The following is a 21,049-nucleotide window of genomic DNA, read 5'->3' on the forward strand; positions in this document are numbered from 1 at the left end:
ATGAGCAAGTCTGTAGTTATTTCCTTGAAACGAAATTTCATATTTAGTAATGGTGACCTTGACATTTGACGGAACGGACCCGAAAGAAATTCCAGCCTAGCACTCTACTTGTTCTTACTTTACAAGAGGTTTGGTGGCCATATGGTGAAAGAAACTGTAGTTATTCCCCGGAAACAAATTTTCTATATTTTGTATCGGTGACCTTCACCTCTAATAGAACGGGCCAAAAAGCAATCCATAGCGAGCTCTTCACATGTTCTCACTACGCAGTAAACACCAAGTTTAGTGTCCATATGATGACCAAAACTCAAATTAATCGCCGGAAACCAAATTTCTATTTTTAGTAATGGTGACCTTGACCTTTGACGAAAGACCCAAAAGCAATCCCAAGCCATTTCCCTTCAAATTCTTTCTATGTTAAGTTTGGTGATCAGTTGATGAACAGGATCAAATTAATTGCCGGAAACCAAAATTTTGTATTTGGTTACAGTGGCATTGACCTTTGACGGAACAGACGCAAAAGCAATCTAACAAGCTCTCCACATGTTCTTACTATACAGCAACGCTGGTGTGCACACCAACTTTTTAGTAATGGTGACCTTGACCTTTGAGTGAACGGTCCCAAAAGCAAACCCAAGCAAGCTCTCCACATGTTCTTACTTTGTAACAACTTTGGTGTCAATATTTAGAACGGAGCGTAAGTTATTCGCTGGAAAGCCTCAGTTTGAAGACGGATCAACCCCCGACCTACCACAAGCACTATTCCAACAACCCCGTTTTCTTTGAAAATTTGGTAAAATTGTTAAGGATGAAAGGATAGGCAATGGATCGCATTTCTGCATTCCTCTCCCTAAATAAATGCAGATCAATAGAGCTATTCTTTTAAGGGATTCATAATTCTACACTAGATCAGGTATACTGTTTTTATTCAGATAAGAAAATGTACAGAATAATCATAAGCAATATGAAAAGGGGATTTGTATGTACAAAGTATCCTTGGGATTAAATATATAGTCACTCTCTAAGTACATCATATTTCAAACGGTTATCATTAGTTCTGGCAAACGATCATGAAAACCATAAATATTAAAATTTATTTGCCTAAAATTGGTACATTTATACGTGTTATTTGTTAAAGAAACGTTTTATAAAAAAAATACCATTTAACTGTTGGGCTTTATGAAAATTGAGAAATTTGTTCAAGAAACACAATCTCTAATTATCCATCACGCTTGAAGAATTTTGTGAAAATCAAATCAACATGAATTCCTCAGGCAGACAATAATAAACATGGAAACTTTCTTGAGAATATATGTATAAATAACACAAGTTCATTTTTGCCTAACCCAAAAAAAAATTGAGAACAAAATTTAACAAGCTCTGGGTTTTTTTTAAATTCATGAATTATTGGCTGATTACGATGACATTCTTAAAAGGGAGATGAATATTCTACTCTATATATTAAATGATGTACATTATACATATCACTCAAGTGATAACAATTTTTAACACATACACATCAAACTAATAAATGATGAAAACAAGCTAGTACAATCTGTGAATATTTTTGTAACTTTTTTTGCTAAGCAATCTTTTTGCAGGCCAATGTCAAAAATATTTTGACAAAACATTAACAGTACAAAAAAATGATGTGAATGAATTGAAGCAAAGCTTAATGTTAATTTGCATTCAACTTCAAGCGGTGTTTACATTGAACTTATATAACCCATGTATCAGGTGTCTGTCTGGCTTAATGTAATTACAAACATTCAACAAATATCGAGTGTCAACTAAACATCCTCAGACAAAGAACGAAAAAAGTAAATAAATACTCGAAAAACTGTAATTTCTTGTTGAACATTGAGGATCTTAGTTAAACCAATATTTGGTAACAGTATCATCTTATTGAAATATATTGAAAAAAAAATCATTTGAACTTCAACATGGGTTACAAGCTACAATTTAATTAAATCTTTAAATTCACCGCAAATACATGTTTTTTGAAACACAAATGATGTCCCAATCATGAAATATCATTTTCATATATATGTAATACATAGCTAGTGTAATAACTTTTGATGATATATGTATGTCATAACTGAATAGCTGTGAAAAAATTGCGCGATAAAGCGACATTTGATATAAACAGATCTAAACAGATTATCACATTTATTGTCATTCAGTAAGAAATTAATTACACTTAGTCTTGCTTTCGAAAAATTCTTAATAAATTCCATATTGTATGACCGACTGATTCATGTAACATTCTATATATATCAAAAAGATGATTTAATGTTAGGAACTAATACAGAAATTCTTTTGCAAATTTTATGCACTTAGCTTGCCTAGGCAACATTTATTTCAATGATATAATTTGTTAAAATGATGAATGAATAATATCAAATACACATTGACATGTACATTTAATAACATGGCGTTTATATTCCATGAATAAACTGAACAATTCAAATGTTACCTTTTAGAGTGATTCAGATCAAACTCACATACAAATGTATGAGGAAGCAAAACCCATACAACACTCAGACAAATGTATGAGGAAGCAGAAATCGTACAACACATACAAATGTATGAGAAAGCACAACTCATACAATTTACATGCAAATGTATGAGGAAGCAAAACTCATACAACACACATACAAATGTATGAAGAAGCACCAATTGTACAACCAAATACAAATGTATGAGGAAGCACAAATCATACAACACAACATACAAATGTATGAGGAAGCACAAATCATACAACCAAATACAAATGTATGAGGAGGCACAACTCATACAACCAAATACAAATGTATGAGGAAGCACAAATCATACAACACACATACAAATGTATGAGGAAGCACAACTCATACAACACACATACAAATGTATGAGGAAGCACAACTTATACAGCCCATGTACACCTGTATGAGGAAGCACAACTCATACAACCAAATACAAATTTATGAGGAAGCACACATCATATATAATATTAATGCTTAAAGAAAATGTTCTAATAAAATAATACTTATATACAGCGTGCTAAGACATTTATACAATAAATTTACATTCATACAAATAATCTGCATGATTTAATATTTAATCACTATGGTAACAAAAAAAACATAAACATGTAATTATACACTGACTACACCAGGGTCAGAAATAATAAACAAGAGCACCGCGGAGTGGGTGCCAACGCTCGTCTGATGAAATTCCAAGTCGAAAAGGGGGGATAACTCAATATTAATTAAAGGCAAAATTATATGACCTGCTATAAACATGCATAGTGTTAATAGGAACACGTGTAGCAAGTTTAATGTGAAAATGTTGAACGGTTTTTGAGTTATGAGGTAAGGTTAAAGTTTTTGGACGACGACGACGACGCAGACGCAGACGCAGACGACGCCGACGACGCCAAGGCTATCACAATAACTCGACTTTTTTTCTTCGAAAAACAGACGAGCTAAAAATGCAGTACGGAAACAGTATACAAACACAAACCCAATGATTTTTTAAAATTTAGATGATTCAGTCATTTTCATGCAATTTCTATGAACGATTATTCATTGTTATAGGTATTTCTTACTTAAAAACATAAAAGGAAAATTGTACTTTATTCTTACATAGTGTTTTAATAAAGAAACGAACATTAAAGTAAATGTAGCTTTAATAGCCTAATTTTATTACAATGTTAAGTACTTTCTTGACTATAATATCATGTACATATTTAGATTACTATTTTAAGGCCAAACTCTAAGCCTTTATCTCAAGTCTTTTTAATCTGTATTATGTTCTTTTAATCAGTTCCATTTACAATTTTAAATATATTCGATTATAATCTCATGTGAAAAAGCAGATCAAATTCTGTTTAAGAATGTGTAAGGCAGGATTTAATTAAGGCAATTAAAATAACAATATAATCCACAAGAGACTGTGAAAAATATTTATTTATAGGACTAACATAAGCCATACATTGTAGTGGTTCAGGTTGCGAGAACATACAATTATAATTTTTTTTATAAGGTCCTTGAAAATGATAATAATTGTCCGACTCTTAAGTCACTTATAAATGTAATCCAATTTTTATTGATGGCAACATAAACAATACTGATGAAAGCGGAAAATTATTATTGAACAATAAAAAACAATTACAAATGTAACATGAACATTATACAATCAGCTGCTTACAAAGTACTTCAGAGCTTCCGATTAATCATAATTATTTAATGTTAGATTAGCTTTACTTATCTGGAGATCAATGAATAGATTATAATACTTTGAATAATTCGAATTCCAGATAGTTATAATTTAAATGTACAATGATGGATAGCTTTATGTATACTCCGTTAAAGTCTTATTCTTTAGAATTTTTGAGTTTTATATGATGATGATTTGAATTATAAAAGGTTAATGTATATTTTACATAAATTCTCATTCATGAATCCGGCAAAAATGATTAAAGAGTGGAAATCAAGCAGAGCCAGTAGTGAAGAACATTCTTACGGAAGTCCTTAATGGTGATTCCCCTATCAACAACTTCAAAGATAATACTCAAGCCAGTGTCCTTACAAACCATGCTTCTGGGTTATATCAATGAAAATGAACATATTTGTAAGTTTGAAATGATAAAAAAAAGTTTCTATAAGTATAATGTTTTTTTTTTTTATCTCCATCAAATGTTGTCACATATATCAACATGTAACACACCACAAAGACTCAACATAAAAACTAAATAACCTCAAACGTAAGTCCCATAACAAATAATCCAGTTTTGCACTGACTTCCAAAACTGTCAAAATAAGTTACTTAGTTTGAAAGTTAGTACGACAAGAACGAGACGAAAATGCAGCCAAGAAAAAGGATAGACATTATATGCAGTAGATGGTCTAGCAGAAGCAGTTAATTATAGAAGTCTGCATCGTTTCTTCTTCTGGGGCTCTGGCGGTTCCAACGCGGCTAGGATAGCTTCATCAAACACGTTCTTAAGTCCTTTCTGTAAGTCAGAAAAATAATATAACATGCATGAAGAATAGTGGAGGATATTATACATTACGAGAGACATTCATTTTTCTCTGCATTCCGGATTCTTCACTCAACGTTTTTCCCCTGTGAATACGTAATTGATCAACTTGTTTTTAAAAAATGTGTTTACAAAAGTATGCTTGCGACCCCTCCGTATTTTGTTATGGAGCAATGCTTCTAAATATGTGATTCCTAGCATCACAGTCAAGCAAATTTGAAAATAAAAATTTACCGTAAGATAAGATAAAGTTTTTAATTGGAAACAGAACATAACATTCTGATGCCAGCCATCCTTCCTCAATTAATATCCATACATTTTAAAAAAGCATCAACACCAGGCTCCAATTTCGTGAAATATCTGAAATTCTTAAAAAAGGATTAAGTTAAGCTTACGATGTTTGTTAGTTGTTTGCGTATACCTTATGTAATGTATACTTTTGAAGGTAATAATGCAATGTTTACGCCAAAAAAAACTTTCCTTAATGATTATTACGGTAAATGTATTATTCGGTAAACTCAAAATTAAGTAAGAAATTTTGCATAATGAAATAAGCTACTTAAGAGTGTTACATTTAAGAACTTTCGACAAATTAAGCCCAGATGAGCTTGTACCAAGAATGGTAATCCAGTTGTATTGTAAAGTTCACAAGTGGCCCTATTCAATATTTGTTTCAATAATAAATTAAAATTATCTGAAGCTATTTACCAGAACATGTTTATTATTTTGCTGTTTATATTTAAAAACTGAACTTAAGCCAAGAGTTAAGTTAAAAAGACAGTTAAGGAAGCACTTTTAAGTTTTCAATTGGGACTTTCCAACATATTTAAAAAAATTCAAGTAACAACAACAATTCTTTATTGAGACAGCGCCGACATTATAAGTGTAGTAATATTATCATTTTTTTCTAGATCAATTCAGGTTTCAGAGCCAAATAAATTTAGAAAACAGAATAAGTATATTTCAAGCATCTACTTCCAGAATTAAACGGAAAGAAAAGAAGACATATTAACATGACCAAACCAAAGTAGAGTATTTCAGAGCAAAAGACATGGCTTGTTACATTCCATGTTAAGAAATTAATAACATTAACTGATCGATTATATCTTATTGTATATTTTAAGCATGGTTATGTGCACTGTATTGACATATCTACCATTAGGGCTGTAACGATTCATCGGTGCATCGTGAAATCGTGATTCATCGGTGCATCGTGAAATCGCGATTCAATACCCGACGATATACTGTATCGTATCGCATTGTAAAAAATCGTGTGTATTGCCTATCGTTAGATTCGTTACCTTGACTTAAGATATGTATGCTTAAAACACTTTCCAAACATCTTTGCACGGTCCGGTCAATTTGTTAACTTTCATTATTTTTAAATGTCGAAACAGCGAAAGCCACTTCAGCCGCATTTTCGCAAACAGCAGGTAGAGCTAGCAAAATACGTTACAACTAGTTATCTTACTTATCAACACCGTGTTTATTTTTCAAACTAAAATAAAACATGAAAATCAAATTATTAAAAAAAATTCAATTTAATTTTCTTTTTTAAATTTCATTAACAAAAGTCCAACATGAAAAAAAATCTATATAAGCGTATCGTGATATATCATGAATCGCGTACTCCGTATCTTGATACGTATCGTATCGTGAGTTGAGTGACGATACACAGCCCTATCTACCATACACCTGTTGAACATCAGGCCCAAATTTCTCGAACGTTCTCAAGCCTCATATTTATAACAGGAATAGCTCAAAAAAGGGCTTTTACATTATTTTATCACAATATCTATCACGATTTATCTATTTGATTGGTAAAAATATGATAAATCTATTGTACTACATTAGTAATAAGATGTTGAATTTGATAGACCATACAATTATTCTATAAAAAAAAGGTGGTTATAATGATTATTAATGACTCAATCTCAGGTCATTCATACATATAAACCTACTTTATTGATTAAGCAATTAAGTAACATTTTCTCCATTCTTATAAAAGTACAAAAATATTTCATGCCAATTTAAATTTTAATACATCAATCTAAGACTTTGTGCCATGGGCTGAGTGTAATACAGACAGAACTCCATATAAAAAGAAAAGTTACATCTGTTTAGCTCTAAGCCTTTGAAGTACACATATATTTATATATATAAAGCCTGCCTTAAAATTAACAAACATATACAGTCAATGTTCCCAAAACATTTGCCACCAAAGTTTACCCGAATTGAAACATGGCACAAAATGTCCCCACTCATTTGCCAGCATTCCCCACCCAAATTAAAGCATGGCACAAAATTTCTTCTTTTCTTTCTCCGGGGGTTCCAAGGCAGCCAGGATTGCCTCGTCAAAGACATTCTTCAGACCTTTCTACATGTAAAAACCAAACAAACATTCTAAATATAACTGAGCAAATTAACAAGAGCACCACCGATGGATGCAAACGCTTGTCTATTTTTCTTATTTGGTCAGTCTTTGGTCAAGGAGCATAAGCCGACAATTAACAAAAAAATCTTTTCCCACATATTAAGGTCTGGGTAGGTTACAATTTAGGTGGGTATTTCAAGTAATTCCCCACCCTCTTTATCCCATAATAAAAAAGGAAAAACAGAAAACATGACCATTGGAGCGGATAAACAAAATTGAGGATGCAGCCTTTTATTTGTGGGCCAACCCAATACAAGCTATTGTGACATCACTCAAGAAATATTAAGCCAGTTATTTAGATTAATGAGAAATGCACAAGTTAAAGTCTTTTTTTAAATAATTCCAAGTTTAAATTTCCTTGCTTTTCCATCAAGTCATTGAGAAAAACAACAGACAGCCATATAAATGAGGGAATATCAAACAAGCTGTTTATATATTTCAAGAGTATGAAACAGGAATATTTACTTTAAATTTTTAATCGCCTTTAATTAAGCAGTATTATGAAAACAGTTGAAAGTTGATTTGAATAACTCTGGTGGCTGTTCCCGGGGTAGAAACCACTAGAACCCTTTGATGTAACGTAAAAGCACAATCTCTTTGTTTAAAAGTTAAAATTAACAATTCCTGTTAGGGTTTTAGCCAGGTTATAAAAGTACAGGTGTTGCAGAAATGGGACAGGGTACTGACAGACAAAAGGGCACATTGCATTTGGTAATGAACAATTAAAACATTATGATTTTCATAGAAAATGTTAGAAATGATGCTAATTTGCAGTAATATTAGGTGTCATCTACCAAATATTTAATGTTTGTTTGAATTCATAATCATATTTCAAGTATTAATCAAACCAAAAGAAATGTATCATTATCTATTTAAAGCATTTCATTCTTTAAAGGCAGGAGGGTTTCCATTTTGGTCTCAATGAGGGCAGAACGGTGATTCAAAAAGAGGACAGGGTGCAGCAACCTCCCATAGCTCTATGGCTAAAACTGTACTCATATATCACTAGAGTATAACAACATCACCGTACAGCATTTAAGCCACATAATGCCTCAAAACAAAAAGCATTCCTACCATTCATCGTTAAACATTAACCCCAGTAATAAAACGTGCCGTCATACTAAGGTTGTACCTCATGACTAAGATATGTTATAAAATTATATGTTATCGTAATTTCTTGACGAGCCAATATATTGACGAATGCAAAGAAAAAAAATACAAACCTGTGTTAGAGCAGAGCACTCAACATATTTCACCGCCCGAAGTTCTCGTGCGAGCCTCTCTCCCTGGTCTCCAGAGACGGGCTTCTGTCGATTCTTTGCCAACTTCTCTATCGTTGATGCGTCGTCTCGCAAGTCAATCTGTGTTCCGACTAGCAAGAATGGTGTCTTTTGACAGTGATGGGTGATCTCTGGGACCCACTGAAAAATGTTAAGAATGTTAAACATTGCCTCTCAGATGAACAAGCCTGAATTTTTACTATTGCTTGGCATCAACTCTTTGAACAAACCCTGCAATATAAAATTAAAAATTTGAGCAAGTCTGTAAGACATTTTACCAGTTTAGGACTTGAGGACTTGTGTTTATTTCTACCATTGTCCATAGCTACGAAAAATTATGCAATTGAATTTTTTTATTGGTAAATCTAAATCAATGTCAATGTACTTTCAGTGTTATTTTTTTTCACTCGGTGGAACTCGGCCAAATTTCCTTCCAGAAAAAGAATATATTTCCCCCCTACCCACATCAAAAGATCCCCTTTAATAAAAAAATAAAATTAATAAATATATATATATATATATAATAAATAGGAGGAACCCCTAAACAATAAGCAAACGTAACAATTACGTGCCTTTCATGAATTTGTCAATTGGTTTGTTGAATAAAAATTTAAAAACAAGTTGAACATTAAATGAATCATGTCATAGTATTTTCCTCCTTTTTTCCCAAATAGAAGCTATTTTCCCATATCAAAAAGCCCTGTCAACTTAAAAGTGGTAAAAAAACACTGACACTTAAGCTCCGGCAACTCTCGATCGAATACAACACTATCTTCATTAAAAAGTAATGCAGACATGGATCCTATATTTTCTTAATTAAAAGGCAATATACATGTATTGCTCTAAAATCTCTAAAATTAGATTTAAAACTTAAGTTGTTAATGCTTAATTAACTTAATTTAATACTTTGGAAAAAGAGCAAGTAACTCTTTGAAAATGCGAGCCCTGCAAGTAGGTTGGATGGTTGAGTATGGTTGTATAAAGTCTCAATGCAACACATCATGTAGTTGCTGAGAAGTTGCGACGTGTCTAAGTCTAATAATAAAGGGAAATTACTTGCAAATTGTATGCAAATGCAAAATAGAGTTATCTTACTTGATTAATGAAGTAGGTTGGATAGTTGGGAACACATGCAGTGATTTTTTTCACTTTTTTTGTGAAACAGACCATGCCTTTTCTTTTGTGAAATTTTAGCGCGTTAAAGTTCAAAATTGTGAAAAATTAACAAAACATTAAAATCTTAATTCTGAAATACAATAGTGTTATACTCAAACATACAGCCTTATTTAGTGTAAGTATTAACATTAGAAGGATAAAAGACGACAATGAAACTTTGATAGTTGCATATTTATTAAATGCAAAGAGTTACAGGTAACAGCATTGTAGATTTTTGATTTTCAACTTCCTATTCCTGTATCTTTTGAAACTGTCAACAAGACGTTCTAAGGTTTCGTCATCTAGATCATGTTGAATGTGAGTTACACACATGATATGAGGAACACGAAAGTGAATTGATGACAGATTGAGAATCACCACGGTCATTTGTAAATGCCATCTGTTAAAAGGCGGAAAATATTGTTGGTGTACTGGCAGCTTGAATCTTTTTTTATTCTTTCTAATAATACTTGGCATTTCTTGACATTTTGCCGATAAATATCAATTTGTTTACAAATTTTGCTATGTCATTTTGCTCCGCGTGACCGAGCGCTTTACTTACTTGATCGGGTATCGATAAAAGCCGTCATACGTTATTCTATATGTATTGCCGATCGGTAAATATTTTGACTAAAATCTTCAAGGTTTTACACAACTTTTATGAGTTTGTATGCTGATTTAATAGAAGAACACTTTGTTCACAAGTAGCTCTTGGGAATTGTGAATTTTTCTTCATATTTTTGTGAATTTTTAGCGTTTTTGGCGATTGTGAATAGGCCGATATTCGGCGTCAAATTGTTAGTAAAAAATCACTGACATGTCTCAATAGTGATTTAGCTAACGCGGAATGGAAGGCCTTGCCCTTATTTGACTTATTTAGATTTTAAATGTTACTTGGTTTTAAAATGTCAGCATATTAAACAAGAGGGCCATGATGGCCCTAAATCGCTCACTTGAGTAAAAGAGTTTAACCTTTGTTATTAATATAGCTTGTTTCTCAAAGAATATTGAACAAGAGCTGTCAAAGTATGTGACAAATGCCCCCCAATGTGACATTGATCTATGAACAAGTACATAAAAAGTTGATCTTGCCTTTATGTGTCAAATACATATTGCAAGTTATATTAAATTGCCTCTGAGCATAGAAAAAACCCCAATCATACTAAACAGCCAACACTCTTTATGTCCTGATATTCAGCATTCCATTGTGAATAAACACTTAGTGTATCTTTCACCTTAGAGGTAGGGACATGGGTCTTGCACACGACACGTTGTCTTGGTATGTCGAAAACATATGGCAAGTCATTTTAAAATCTGTCCATATAAGAGTAAGTCACAGCGCGGACACGACAGCCTATATTTTCCTTCAGGTTGCCATGGCAACCAGAGTTCTGCATGGATTTAATTTTTTTGAACAATTTTGAAAAAGCACCAACCAAGGATCATTCCTATGAAGTTTCATCAAAATTGTCCAAGCGGTTTAGGAGAAGAAGATGATTGTAACCAATTGTTGACACTTTTCCTTTAGGTTGCCATGTCAACCAGAGTTCTACATGGAATTAATTTCTTTGAACAATTTTGAAAAAGCACCAACCAAGGATCATTCCTATGAAGTTTCATCAAAATTGTCAAAGCGGTTTAGGAGAAGAAGATGATTATAACCAATTGTTGACATTTTCCTTTAGGTTGCCATGGCAACCGGGCCAAACAAAATTATGTGAACAAATTTAAGAGGGGTCCATGCAAGGACACTTCAAACCAAATTTGCTGAAGATCTATCAAGGGGTTCATGCGAAGAAAATGTTAAGTTTTTTTTACTAATTTTAGCTCTGGTGGCCCTTAAAAGGGGCCAAACAAAATAATTTGAAAAGACCTGACAGAGGCCCATGCTAGGATGCTTCAGACTTGAAGATCCATCAAGCAGTTAATAAGATCAAGTTGTTTAAAGGTTTTTCTATTTTTTGCTCTGGTGACCCCTAAAAGGGGCCAAACAAAACCATTTGAACAAAGTTGAGAGAGGACCCTGTAAGGATGCTACATATCAAGTATGGAGTCATTCTGACCTTTACTTTCATGGGAAAAGATGTTTAAGTGACAAGACAATGTAAAAACAAATGACCCCTGAGCAAGGCCAATTTGACCCCGGGACAATAATTTGAATACCTTTGGTGTAGGTCCACTAGGTAACACTATATACCAAATATGAAAGCTCTAGGTCTTATATTTTGGAGAAGAGGATTTTTAAAGTTTTATTATATAAGACTATATAAAAATATTGAAAACCTAAGCCTATGAACACGGGGCGTGGCCAATTTTGACCCCAGGGCTAAAGTTTGAACAATCTTAATAGTGGTCCGATAAACAATGCTTCATACCAAATATCTAAGGCCTTCGCCTTTTGGTTTCGGAGAAGAAGATTTTATAAGTTTTCATCATATACATATATAAGGAAACCCATGACCGCCCGGGTGGGGCCATTTTTTGACCCCAGGGCCAAAGATTGAACAATATTGGTACAAGTCAACTAGATGATATATCATGCCAAATATCTAAGCTCTTGTCACTACTTGATTTTACGTGTGTATCTATATATGTATAATTGTTATTATGAAATTATTATATTGAAAACTGGTATGTGTACTAAATATGTTATCCAGTTTAAATTAAGACGTTACTTGTCTTTGTGAGTTCGGAGAAGATTTTTTAAGTTTTCACTATAACACATATAGAGAAAACCCATCAGCCCCGGGGTGTGGCCAATTTTGACCCCAGGGCCATAATTTGAACAAACTTTGTAGAGGTCCACTAGACGATGAATCATGCCAAATATCTAAGCTCTAAGCCACGTAAGTTTAGAGAAGATGATTTTTGAAGTTTTCACTATAAACATATAGAGAAAACCCATGACCCCCAGGAGGGGTGGGGCCAATTTTGACCCCAAGGCCATACTTTGAACAATCTTTGTAGAGGTCCACTAGACGATGAATCATGCCAAATATCTAAGATCTAGTCCAAGTAAGTTAAGAGGAGAAGATTTTTGAAGTTCTAACTATAAACATATAGAGAATACCCTAACCCCCCGGGGCGGGGCCAATTTTGACCCCAAGGCCATAATTTGAACAATCTTTGTAGAGGTCCACTAGACGATGAATCAAGCCAAATATCTAAGCTCTAAGCAACGTAAGTTCAGAGGAGATTTTTGATTTTTTTTAATATAAACATATAGAGAAAACCCATGACCACCCAGGGGCGGGGCCAATTTTGACCCCAGGGCCATAATTTGAACAATCTTTGTAGAGGTCCACTTGACGATGAATCATGCCAAATATCTAAGCTCTAGTCCAAGTAAGTTAAGAGGAGAAGATTTTTGAAGTTTTAACTATAAACATATCAAGTATACCCATGACCCCCCGGGGCGGGGCCAATTTTGACCCCAAGGCCATAATTTGAACAATCTTTGTAGAGGTCCACTTGACGATGAATCATGCCAAATATCTAAGCTCTAGTCCAAGTAAGTTCAAAGGAGAAGATTTTTGAAGTTTTCACTATAAACATATAGAGAAAACCCATGACCCCCCGGGGCCATAATTTGAACAATCTTGGTAGAGGACCATTTGGTGATCCTACCTACCATATATCAACGGCCTAAGCCTTGTGGTTTGGGAGAAGAAGATTTTTAAAGTTTTTCCTTTCCATTGCCATGGCAACCAGAGTTCTGCATGGAATTCAATTCTTTGAACAATTTTCAAAGGGGACCACCCAAGGAACATTCCTGTGAAGTTTGGATGAAATTGGCTAAGCGGTTTATGAGGAGATGTCGTTTAAAGTAAAAGTTTACGGACGGACGACGGACGGACGGACGCCGGACAAATTGTGATCACAAAAGCTCACCTTGTCACTATGTGACAGGTGAGCTAAAAATATTAAACAAATGAAGAGTAAATAACAGCAAATCTGAATGTGACATTCGTACCCTATCCTGATCGTACCAAAATAAGATTCGCTCCCCACTCCCTGCACTTAAATGTTTTAACAGCTCATTTATAACTTAAGGTCATTCTGATTGTCTCAAATGTCTTTTGTTTTGTTTTCATTTTAGATGCTTTTTGGAGATAGTGCACATTTTTTTCACTTTTGAGAAAGCACCCTGCCCCTTTTCAGGCCCACGCTGCCCTTTTTCATTTCTGGTTAAAACACTTCTCAAGTTTCAATGAAAAACATGTTATATTTGATTAGATATTGATTTAAATATCATTTTTAACTTTTAAGCAAAACTTACATCAGAACGTCTAAGTTGAATAAAGGGCCATGTTTTGAATTTTATGTATGTTACTTAGTAGTTTAAATACGCTGGATGGTTGAGTACCATTGTATAAAGTTTCAAAGCAATACATCAAGTAGTTGCTGAGATATTAACATATGTGTCCATATATGCAAAACCTTATAGATTATATATGACGCTATGGTGAATTGTATGGCTCTCCTTATTCCTCTAACAGTTGAGCTAAAAAATGCATCTAGTTCGGTAAAATTCCACAAAACATATTCTAACAATTCATTTTAATTCAAGACTTATTGAAAATGTGGCCAAAAAAGTAACATTGACACCAGGCTTTGGTATTTTGTACTCTTTAATCTTTAAAAGTAAAACCAAAAATTATCAAGATATCTGTACTTTTGCAAATTTTATTCTGGAAGTTTCAGCCTATTTTTAGGGAGAAATATACTTGAAAACTTTCTTAAATGGAAACCCTGACTGCATAATAATAATTAATAATTATTGTTACTGCAGTTTTATATCAATTGTATTCTGCCAAAAAAATCTTCTTTTTCAGTATTCAAAATTAGACTATGAATGAACAAGCCCATATTCTTGGCATCATTTTTTTTAACGAGCCCTGCTATATAAAACTTGAGCAAGCCCAGAAAACATTTTAATAGTGCAGGGCTTGGTTTAATTTTGACCACTGATCATTTCTATCAGGGCGCATGAGAGATTTTGATTACCTTTTCTTTAACATTTTCAAATGATGAAGGGGAGACGACTGAGAAACAGACTAGGAAAACATCTGTTTGTGGATAGCTGAGCGGCCGAAGTCTGTCGTAATCTTCCTGTCCGGCTGTGTCGAACAGTCCGAGTGTGTACGGCTCTCCGCCAATCATCACTGTCACAGCATAGTTGTCAAACACCTATGGCGGGAAAACAAAGTAAATACAATAAATTCATTTTAATATACATACAATTACAAAATAGTTTATACCACATGTTATTCCATCCCCGGCACCCCAGCGTATCATAACCTGTATGATACGCTGGGCAAATTGGCTAGCGAAATTGTGTAAATCTTGAATATTCATAAGCATTTTCAGACCAATGAAATAGCCAATAATAAAAAAATAGCCAATAATAAAAAGGAAAGAATCTCCTTTGTGAAGAGCTATCGGCATATTTCACAAAATCCTGCCTATTATAGAAACGATTTGTAAGCCATGATCTCACTGGATTGTTTCGAACCAAGATAACATCCGTAACTTCTGGGCCATTTCCGCACCGCATGACGCGTGTCTCATGTGACCAATCAAGCGTCTGGATTGCACCTTATTAATTATTCATGAGTACGAGATTTTTACAGCTGATTTACCCAGGGTATTGTATAGGTTATGATACGCTCGGGTGCCAAGGATGATATTATACTTCATGCCAAATTTAGCATTCGAAATAAAAAACAAACATTATTTACCAAAATATAAATCAAGCAAACAAAAAAGATGTTCTAGAACATCAATGACCTGAGTCAAGAAATATATTGTTTACAGGAATGAGTTCAATTTTCATAATAATAAATAATAATTGCGATAGCCAATCATGCATCAGAAAAATCCAATATGGCTACGCCCATGTAAACTTATGTGGAAATTTCTTGACAGTGTTACGAAGCTTGCAAGGCCAAATAACAAAAGCATTTTGAAGAATATGAAAAAAATAAACGGCCAATGTTAAATACTCGCTTAAATGGGGGAACTAACGCCCATGGCCGTCCAATACGATCATGGTTTGGTTAGTTTTGAGTACGTCTGCCGGTTTTGCAAAATATTTTTGTCATTTCTTTGAATTGTATAAACTTAACAGTACTGTATTTTCTCGACTATAAGACGGGGAAATTGGGTCCCGATTTTTACCCCCAAAGTTTTATTTATATAAGCGAGTCGATAAAATATTAAAAAAAGATTCAAGTCAAAATCAGTTAAATTTTACATAGGGTATTCCTCTATCCAGTCTATCGTCTGCTGATATAAGTATGGGGCAATTAAGTAAACAACAACACGAAATCTCTTCACCGCGCTCTGACGTCACACAGTGTACCGTTATATCTGCATTTTTTCTCATGGCGCGTGTCAGTATAATTAGTTTGACAGATATATCATATCAATAAATTGGAATCTTGATATGATGTAGGTACCTAACTGTCAATTTGATTAAGCAAACAAATGACAATGCGAATATGAATCCTTTATGTTCGTCGCCAATCAAGGGACAATATTGCCTAAAGCAATATTGCTAAACAAACACCTATTCATGCCTCGGCTTTTCGCAGTTATGTTATTGAAGCCATTTATTTTGCCGAAGAACTTCATTGGTGTCTTCAATAAAAAAATAAACTAAAACAAACATATGTTGTTATTGATTAATTATTACAATTTCGATAAGTAACGACCTGTCCTGCAAACTTATGTACTCATTTTTAACCTACCTCCAAATAGAGAGCTCACAGTTGACCACCATTTTCTTTGAGTAAAATAAAAACAGTTACCGCGAAAGTCGATAATTGTCCGTTGAGCTTGAACATTTTTACACATTAGGAAGAATTTTAGCATTTTAGATTTGCTTAAAAATTGACCCCGTCTTATAAGCGAGTCGAAACAAAAAGCACCAGATTTCATGGGCAAAGTTAGGGGGCCGTCTTATAAGCGAATCGCCTTATAGTCGAGAAAATACGGTACTAAAACCTGAAACTAGTGATACACACAAAAGGTCCCTTGCTATTCCAAAAGGTAAAGAAAAGCTTTTTAAAAATTGTGAGGCAGCAAACATTTGAGAACCTTAACAAAGCTGCATATGACAACTTATTTGTAATGTTTTGAACCTGTCATTCCCTTGAATAAACAAAGGGTGAGTCTGTGATTTTAATTGGACGTAAAAAATGTGTAAACAAAATGTTGGGCTCGTGGGTTTGATGTTGGGCTCGTTAATTGAAAAAGCTACGACCCAGCTGGCTAGTGGTCCAGAAAAGTTAAGTTATATCTCTGGTTAGGAGAATTAATAAGATTTTTTTTCTGCGAATGGAGGAGTTAGCTGAACTTTTACTATAGTCTAGTCTGTGATTTGTTATTATCACAAATTGCTTAAATTCACTTTAGATCCATCTTTCATCTGACAGCATGCATGCACAGCTCAGCTTTTTATTTCAATTGAATTGAGTTACACAATTTACTTACTGTAGGCACATATTCTGAGGGGAATTTGTTTGTTGTATAAGAGATGAGCAGGCAGGTTTTACCCACAGCTCCATCACCGACCACCACACACTTGATTGTCTGCATTCTGTATTATTGGCAGCTTCTGTAATTGTTAAAAAAATATTGAAATTTCAATAGCATTGCTACAATGGGGGACGCAGGCCTCGATACTGGCAAACCATACTTCAATAATGTTTCTAATGGCAGTATACGGATGTTTAATAACTTATCTGACAAATGCTTAAGCTGAGGCTTAATTAGACATAGGCCAATGTTGTATGATTGAAGTTTGCCAATTGTAATGGAAACCAAGACACCTTGTATTGTGAAAGTATACAGAAGATACAGCCCATGCCTGCAATTGCCAAAATTGGAGGACTGTCCAGCCCAGATTGTTTGACATTAAGGATGACATCTGACTATTTGATGCCGCCTTAATCTGCGGACCAGGACATGTTCCCAGATAGACAAAAATTTAAGTATGGTCTGCTTATATCAAACTTTCTGTATTGTATCATCTACCAATCTGGGCTGTTTAGTCTTTTAAACTGGTTCATATTGGGAATGGGCTGTATCCTTCTTTATCTTCTGTTCACTTGACACAATCACTTTAAATGTTTACCAGATTTGACAAAGACAGTTATGATTACTATTACTATTAGCAGTGGTCGAAATTAGCACAAGCCCGCAAGCCCTGCTCTGGTAAAATGTCTTCCGGGTTTGCTCAAATTCTGAATTTTATATAGCAGGGCTTGTTCATAAATATGATTCCATGCAATAAAATAAGAGTTCAGACTTGTTCATCCAAAAGTCTAAGTTCGATGACTGCATTAGTAGTAAACAATAATATTTTGAGTTCCAAATCACATCAAGCCTTGATTATAAAGTAATCCTGGTAGGAAAAGTGTGTAGGTGTTGGGCTCAAACCCACGACCGCTGAAACACTGCACTTTAATCACTTGAGCTGACCGGGTTGCTGGTTCTTACCCACACACTAGTCCACCTAAATGGCCGTCAACGAGTCTTTTGACGATTTTTTTTAATATGGCAGACTCGTGACGTCCACCATCCCAGCAAAAAGTAGCAAGCGGTCCTTGCGCAGAGAATCCTCGCGGCCACAATTTTGAAATTATCTCCGTTATAAATTCAAATTTATACAAAAATATTATTGCCTACTATTAAACACATATTAAGTTATGTCAGTATGCCAAAAAACATGTTAAGTTATCATAAAACACTTACAAGTGTCGACTGTTTATCAAGTATCCCGATATCGGTAAATCTGGGACAAATCTGACTGGTTGTGTACATGTATAACGGTATTTGTGACCCATAATATATTAATGTGAAAATAACAACTCTAATGATAAATTTAATCCAGTTCAGATCACAGTCGGATAAAAATTGAACAACTTTGTCATTATTTTTCAACATCAATGCATATTATTTCAGTATATCATTTCGCCCGTTGTTAAATGGTAGAGAGTTGTAGCGTAACAGGGATACATAAGAAATGTCAAAATAATAAAAAAAGTATCCCTGATCGCTCATTATTGTAGCTAACCCACACACACTACACTCCTCCACCATTAACCCTTTAAAGGCAGACAGCGGCATTCCTTCCAATTTTCCGCTGCCAATACTTAAGTTAACCTGTGTCGTGCTCGAACCCATGACTGTCAAAACACTAGCATGGCACTCTTACCAACTTAGCTAACCAGGCACCTGGTTCTTAACAACACACACTTTAATTAAAGGTGTGTCTACTGACAACAATAGACAATACAAACAAGTTCAACTGTTAGCAGAATATGTTTATAAATTTGAAGAGTAACAAGAACAAGTAATTAAATTTCATACGCTCCGAGTGTATAAATCTCCCAACAAATTAGTATACATTTTCATCACTTAACTGCAAGAAACAGCTGGAAAATCATGCAAAATTTTAAACCGGAAGAGAAAACTTATCCGCCATTTTAGTAAGTTGGCAAGATGAAAAACTTAATTTTACCGGTTGGTACGTAACCATTAATCAAGGCCAGGTGGGTACCTTTTGTTTGAGACTAATGGATGCCGTTTTAAATCAAATATACGTTTAAAATTCACCTCAAAATCATATAATTCACAACTTTACTATCCGAGTAACAGGATTTCTCATCAGTACTTCCGGATGTATCAAAGCGCATGCGTCCGATTTTTAACACAGAAATATTATTTTTAGATTTCTATTTTTAGAAGCACTTCTCTGCAGAGTCATAGTTAAAATGAATTCTTTTTTTTTAAGATGACAATTTATATATACCTACCCGAATATTTCTAAATATAGAAAGGGAATAAACTTTACTTATATTTAATAATTGCATTATTATTTATTATGCTTACTAACAATCATAAAACATATTTATAAAATATGTACATGGCATTCTATATCTAGTATAATATGAATTTCAATTTGTTTTGACTCTGCAGAAAAGTCTACACATATCCATATTTTAAACTTTAGATCTGCAGCTGTTATGTAGCTGTCCCTCCCGCTTCCGAAAAAATGGTCTCTAAACGTGATTGTAGAGGTTTAAACACCATCATCAGGGGCGGCCCAAGGATTCGACGTCAGAGGGGGCGTAACTTAGGGGCGTTCCCTTTTGCCTTTCGCCCTCCCTCAGAAACGAAATTTATTTGGTTTAAAGTGTTGGCAGGGGGTGAGGAAGACCCCCCCCCCCCAATCCGCTAGTGATTATGCCACTGAACAACATTACCACCTATATCGCAAATTTTATGGAGTGGTACTAGCCCAGTTCTCCAGTTCGATCAAAGTCACGGCGCGCAACCAATATCTCATACCCATGGGGGAGGGGGGGAAAATTCATCTACTCACGGGCCGGCGACTGGCGGGGGTGTCCTCCGTTTACGTTTTGATGCTGATGGTGGTGAAGTTGTGTGTGGGGTGGGGTAAGAGGGGGAAAGGTTGGGAGAACGAAATAGAGCTGGTCTTTCGGTCGTTAAATATTACCGTTTACCTTTCCTGTTTCTAGAAAGTTAAATAATCTCCCAACGGGTAAATGAAGGGTTTTTAACACATGTGTTTTTATCAACATGACGATTACGTGAACTTTTACATGTAGCTACACGACGGTGTACGTGAACTTATACCTGTAGCTACACGCCGTGTACGTGAACTTATACCTGTAGCTACACGCCGTGTATGTGTACTTATACCTGTAGCTACACGCCGTGTACGTGAACTTATACCTGTAGCTACACGCCGTGTATGTGTACTTATACCTGTAGCTACACGCCGTGCACGTGAACTTATACCTGTAGCTACACGCCGTGTACGTAACCTTATACCTTTAGCTACACGCCGTGTACGTGAACTTATACCTGTAGCTACACGCCGTGTACGTAACCTTATACCTGTAGCTACACGCCGTGTACGTGTACTTATACCTGTAGCTACACGCCGTGTACGTGTACTTATACCTGTAGTCACACGCCGTGTACGTAAACTTATACACGTAGCTACAAGCAGTGTACGTGTACTTATACATGTAGCTACATGCAGTGTACGTGTACTTATACATGTAGCTACACGCAGTACACTAGTGTACGTGAACTTATACATGTAGCTACTAGCCGTGT

General features: G+C 34.6%; 1 protein-coding gene across 4 annotated transcripts; it reads right to left on the reverse strand.

Moving 5' to 3' along the window:
* Window positions 1-909: 909 nt before the first annotated feature.
* On the reverse strand, window positions 910-19,662 carry LOC128245466 (cdc42 homolog). Of its 4 annotated transcripts, none has more exons than XM_052963641.1 (5): window positions 19,517-19,662; window positions 17,390-17,513; window positions 14,900-15,082; window positions 8,681-8,878; window positions 910-4,996 (listed from the first exon to the last, which is right to left on the reverse strand). In XM_052963641.1, exons 2-5 carry the CDS (start codon window positions 17,492-17,494, stop codon window positions 4,907-4,909), a joined length of 576 nt encoding a protein of 191 aa, XP_052819601.1. In that variant the 5' UTR covers window positions 17,495-17,513; window positions 19,517-19,662; the 3' UTR covers window positions 910-4,906. The 4 variants fall into 4 exon arrangements, with proteins under 4 accessions (XP_052819601.1, XP_052819599.1, XP_052819602.1 ...); XM_052963639.1 differs by having other exon boundaries at window positions 910-7,400; XM_052963642.1 differs by having other exon boundaries at window positions 910-7,400; window positions 19,461-19,591.
* Between the last annotated feature and the right edge of the window lie 1,387 nt (window positions 19,663-21,049).

Source organism: Mya arenaria, chromosome 9, assembly GCF_026914265.1.
Source record: "Mya arenaria isolate MELC-2E11 chromosome 9, ASM2691426v1".
In the NCBI taxonomy this organism is placed as follows: Eukaryota; Metazoa; Mollusca; class Bivalvia; order Myida; family Myidae; genus Mya; species Mya arenaria.

Coding starts and splice junctions, on each gene's coding strand:
- LOC128245466 (XM_052963641.1), bottom strand. CDS start 17,494: ATGCAGACAATCAAGTGTGTGGTGGTCGGTGATGGAGCTGTGGGTAAA. Junction 8,879..14,899: donor TTGAAAATGTTAAAGAAAAG/GTAATCAAAATC, acceptor AACATTTTTCAG/TGGGTCCCAGAGATCACCCA. Junction 4,997..8,680: donor AGTGCTCTGCTCTAACACAG/GTTTGTATTTTT, acceptor TCTGACTTACAG/AAAGGACTTAAGAACGTGTT.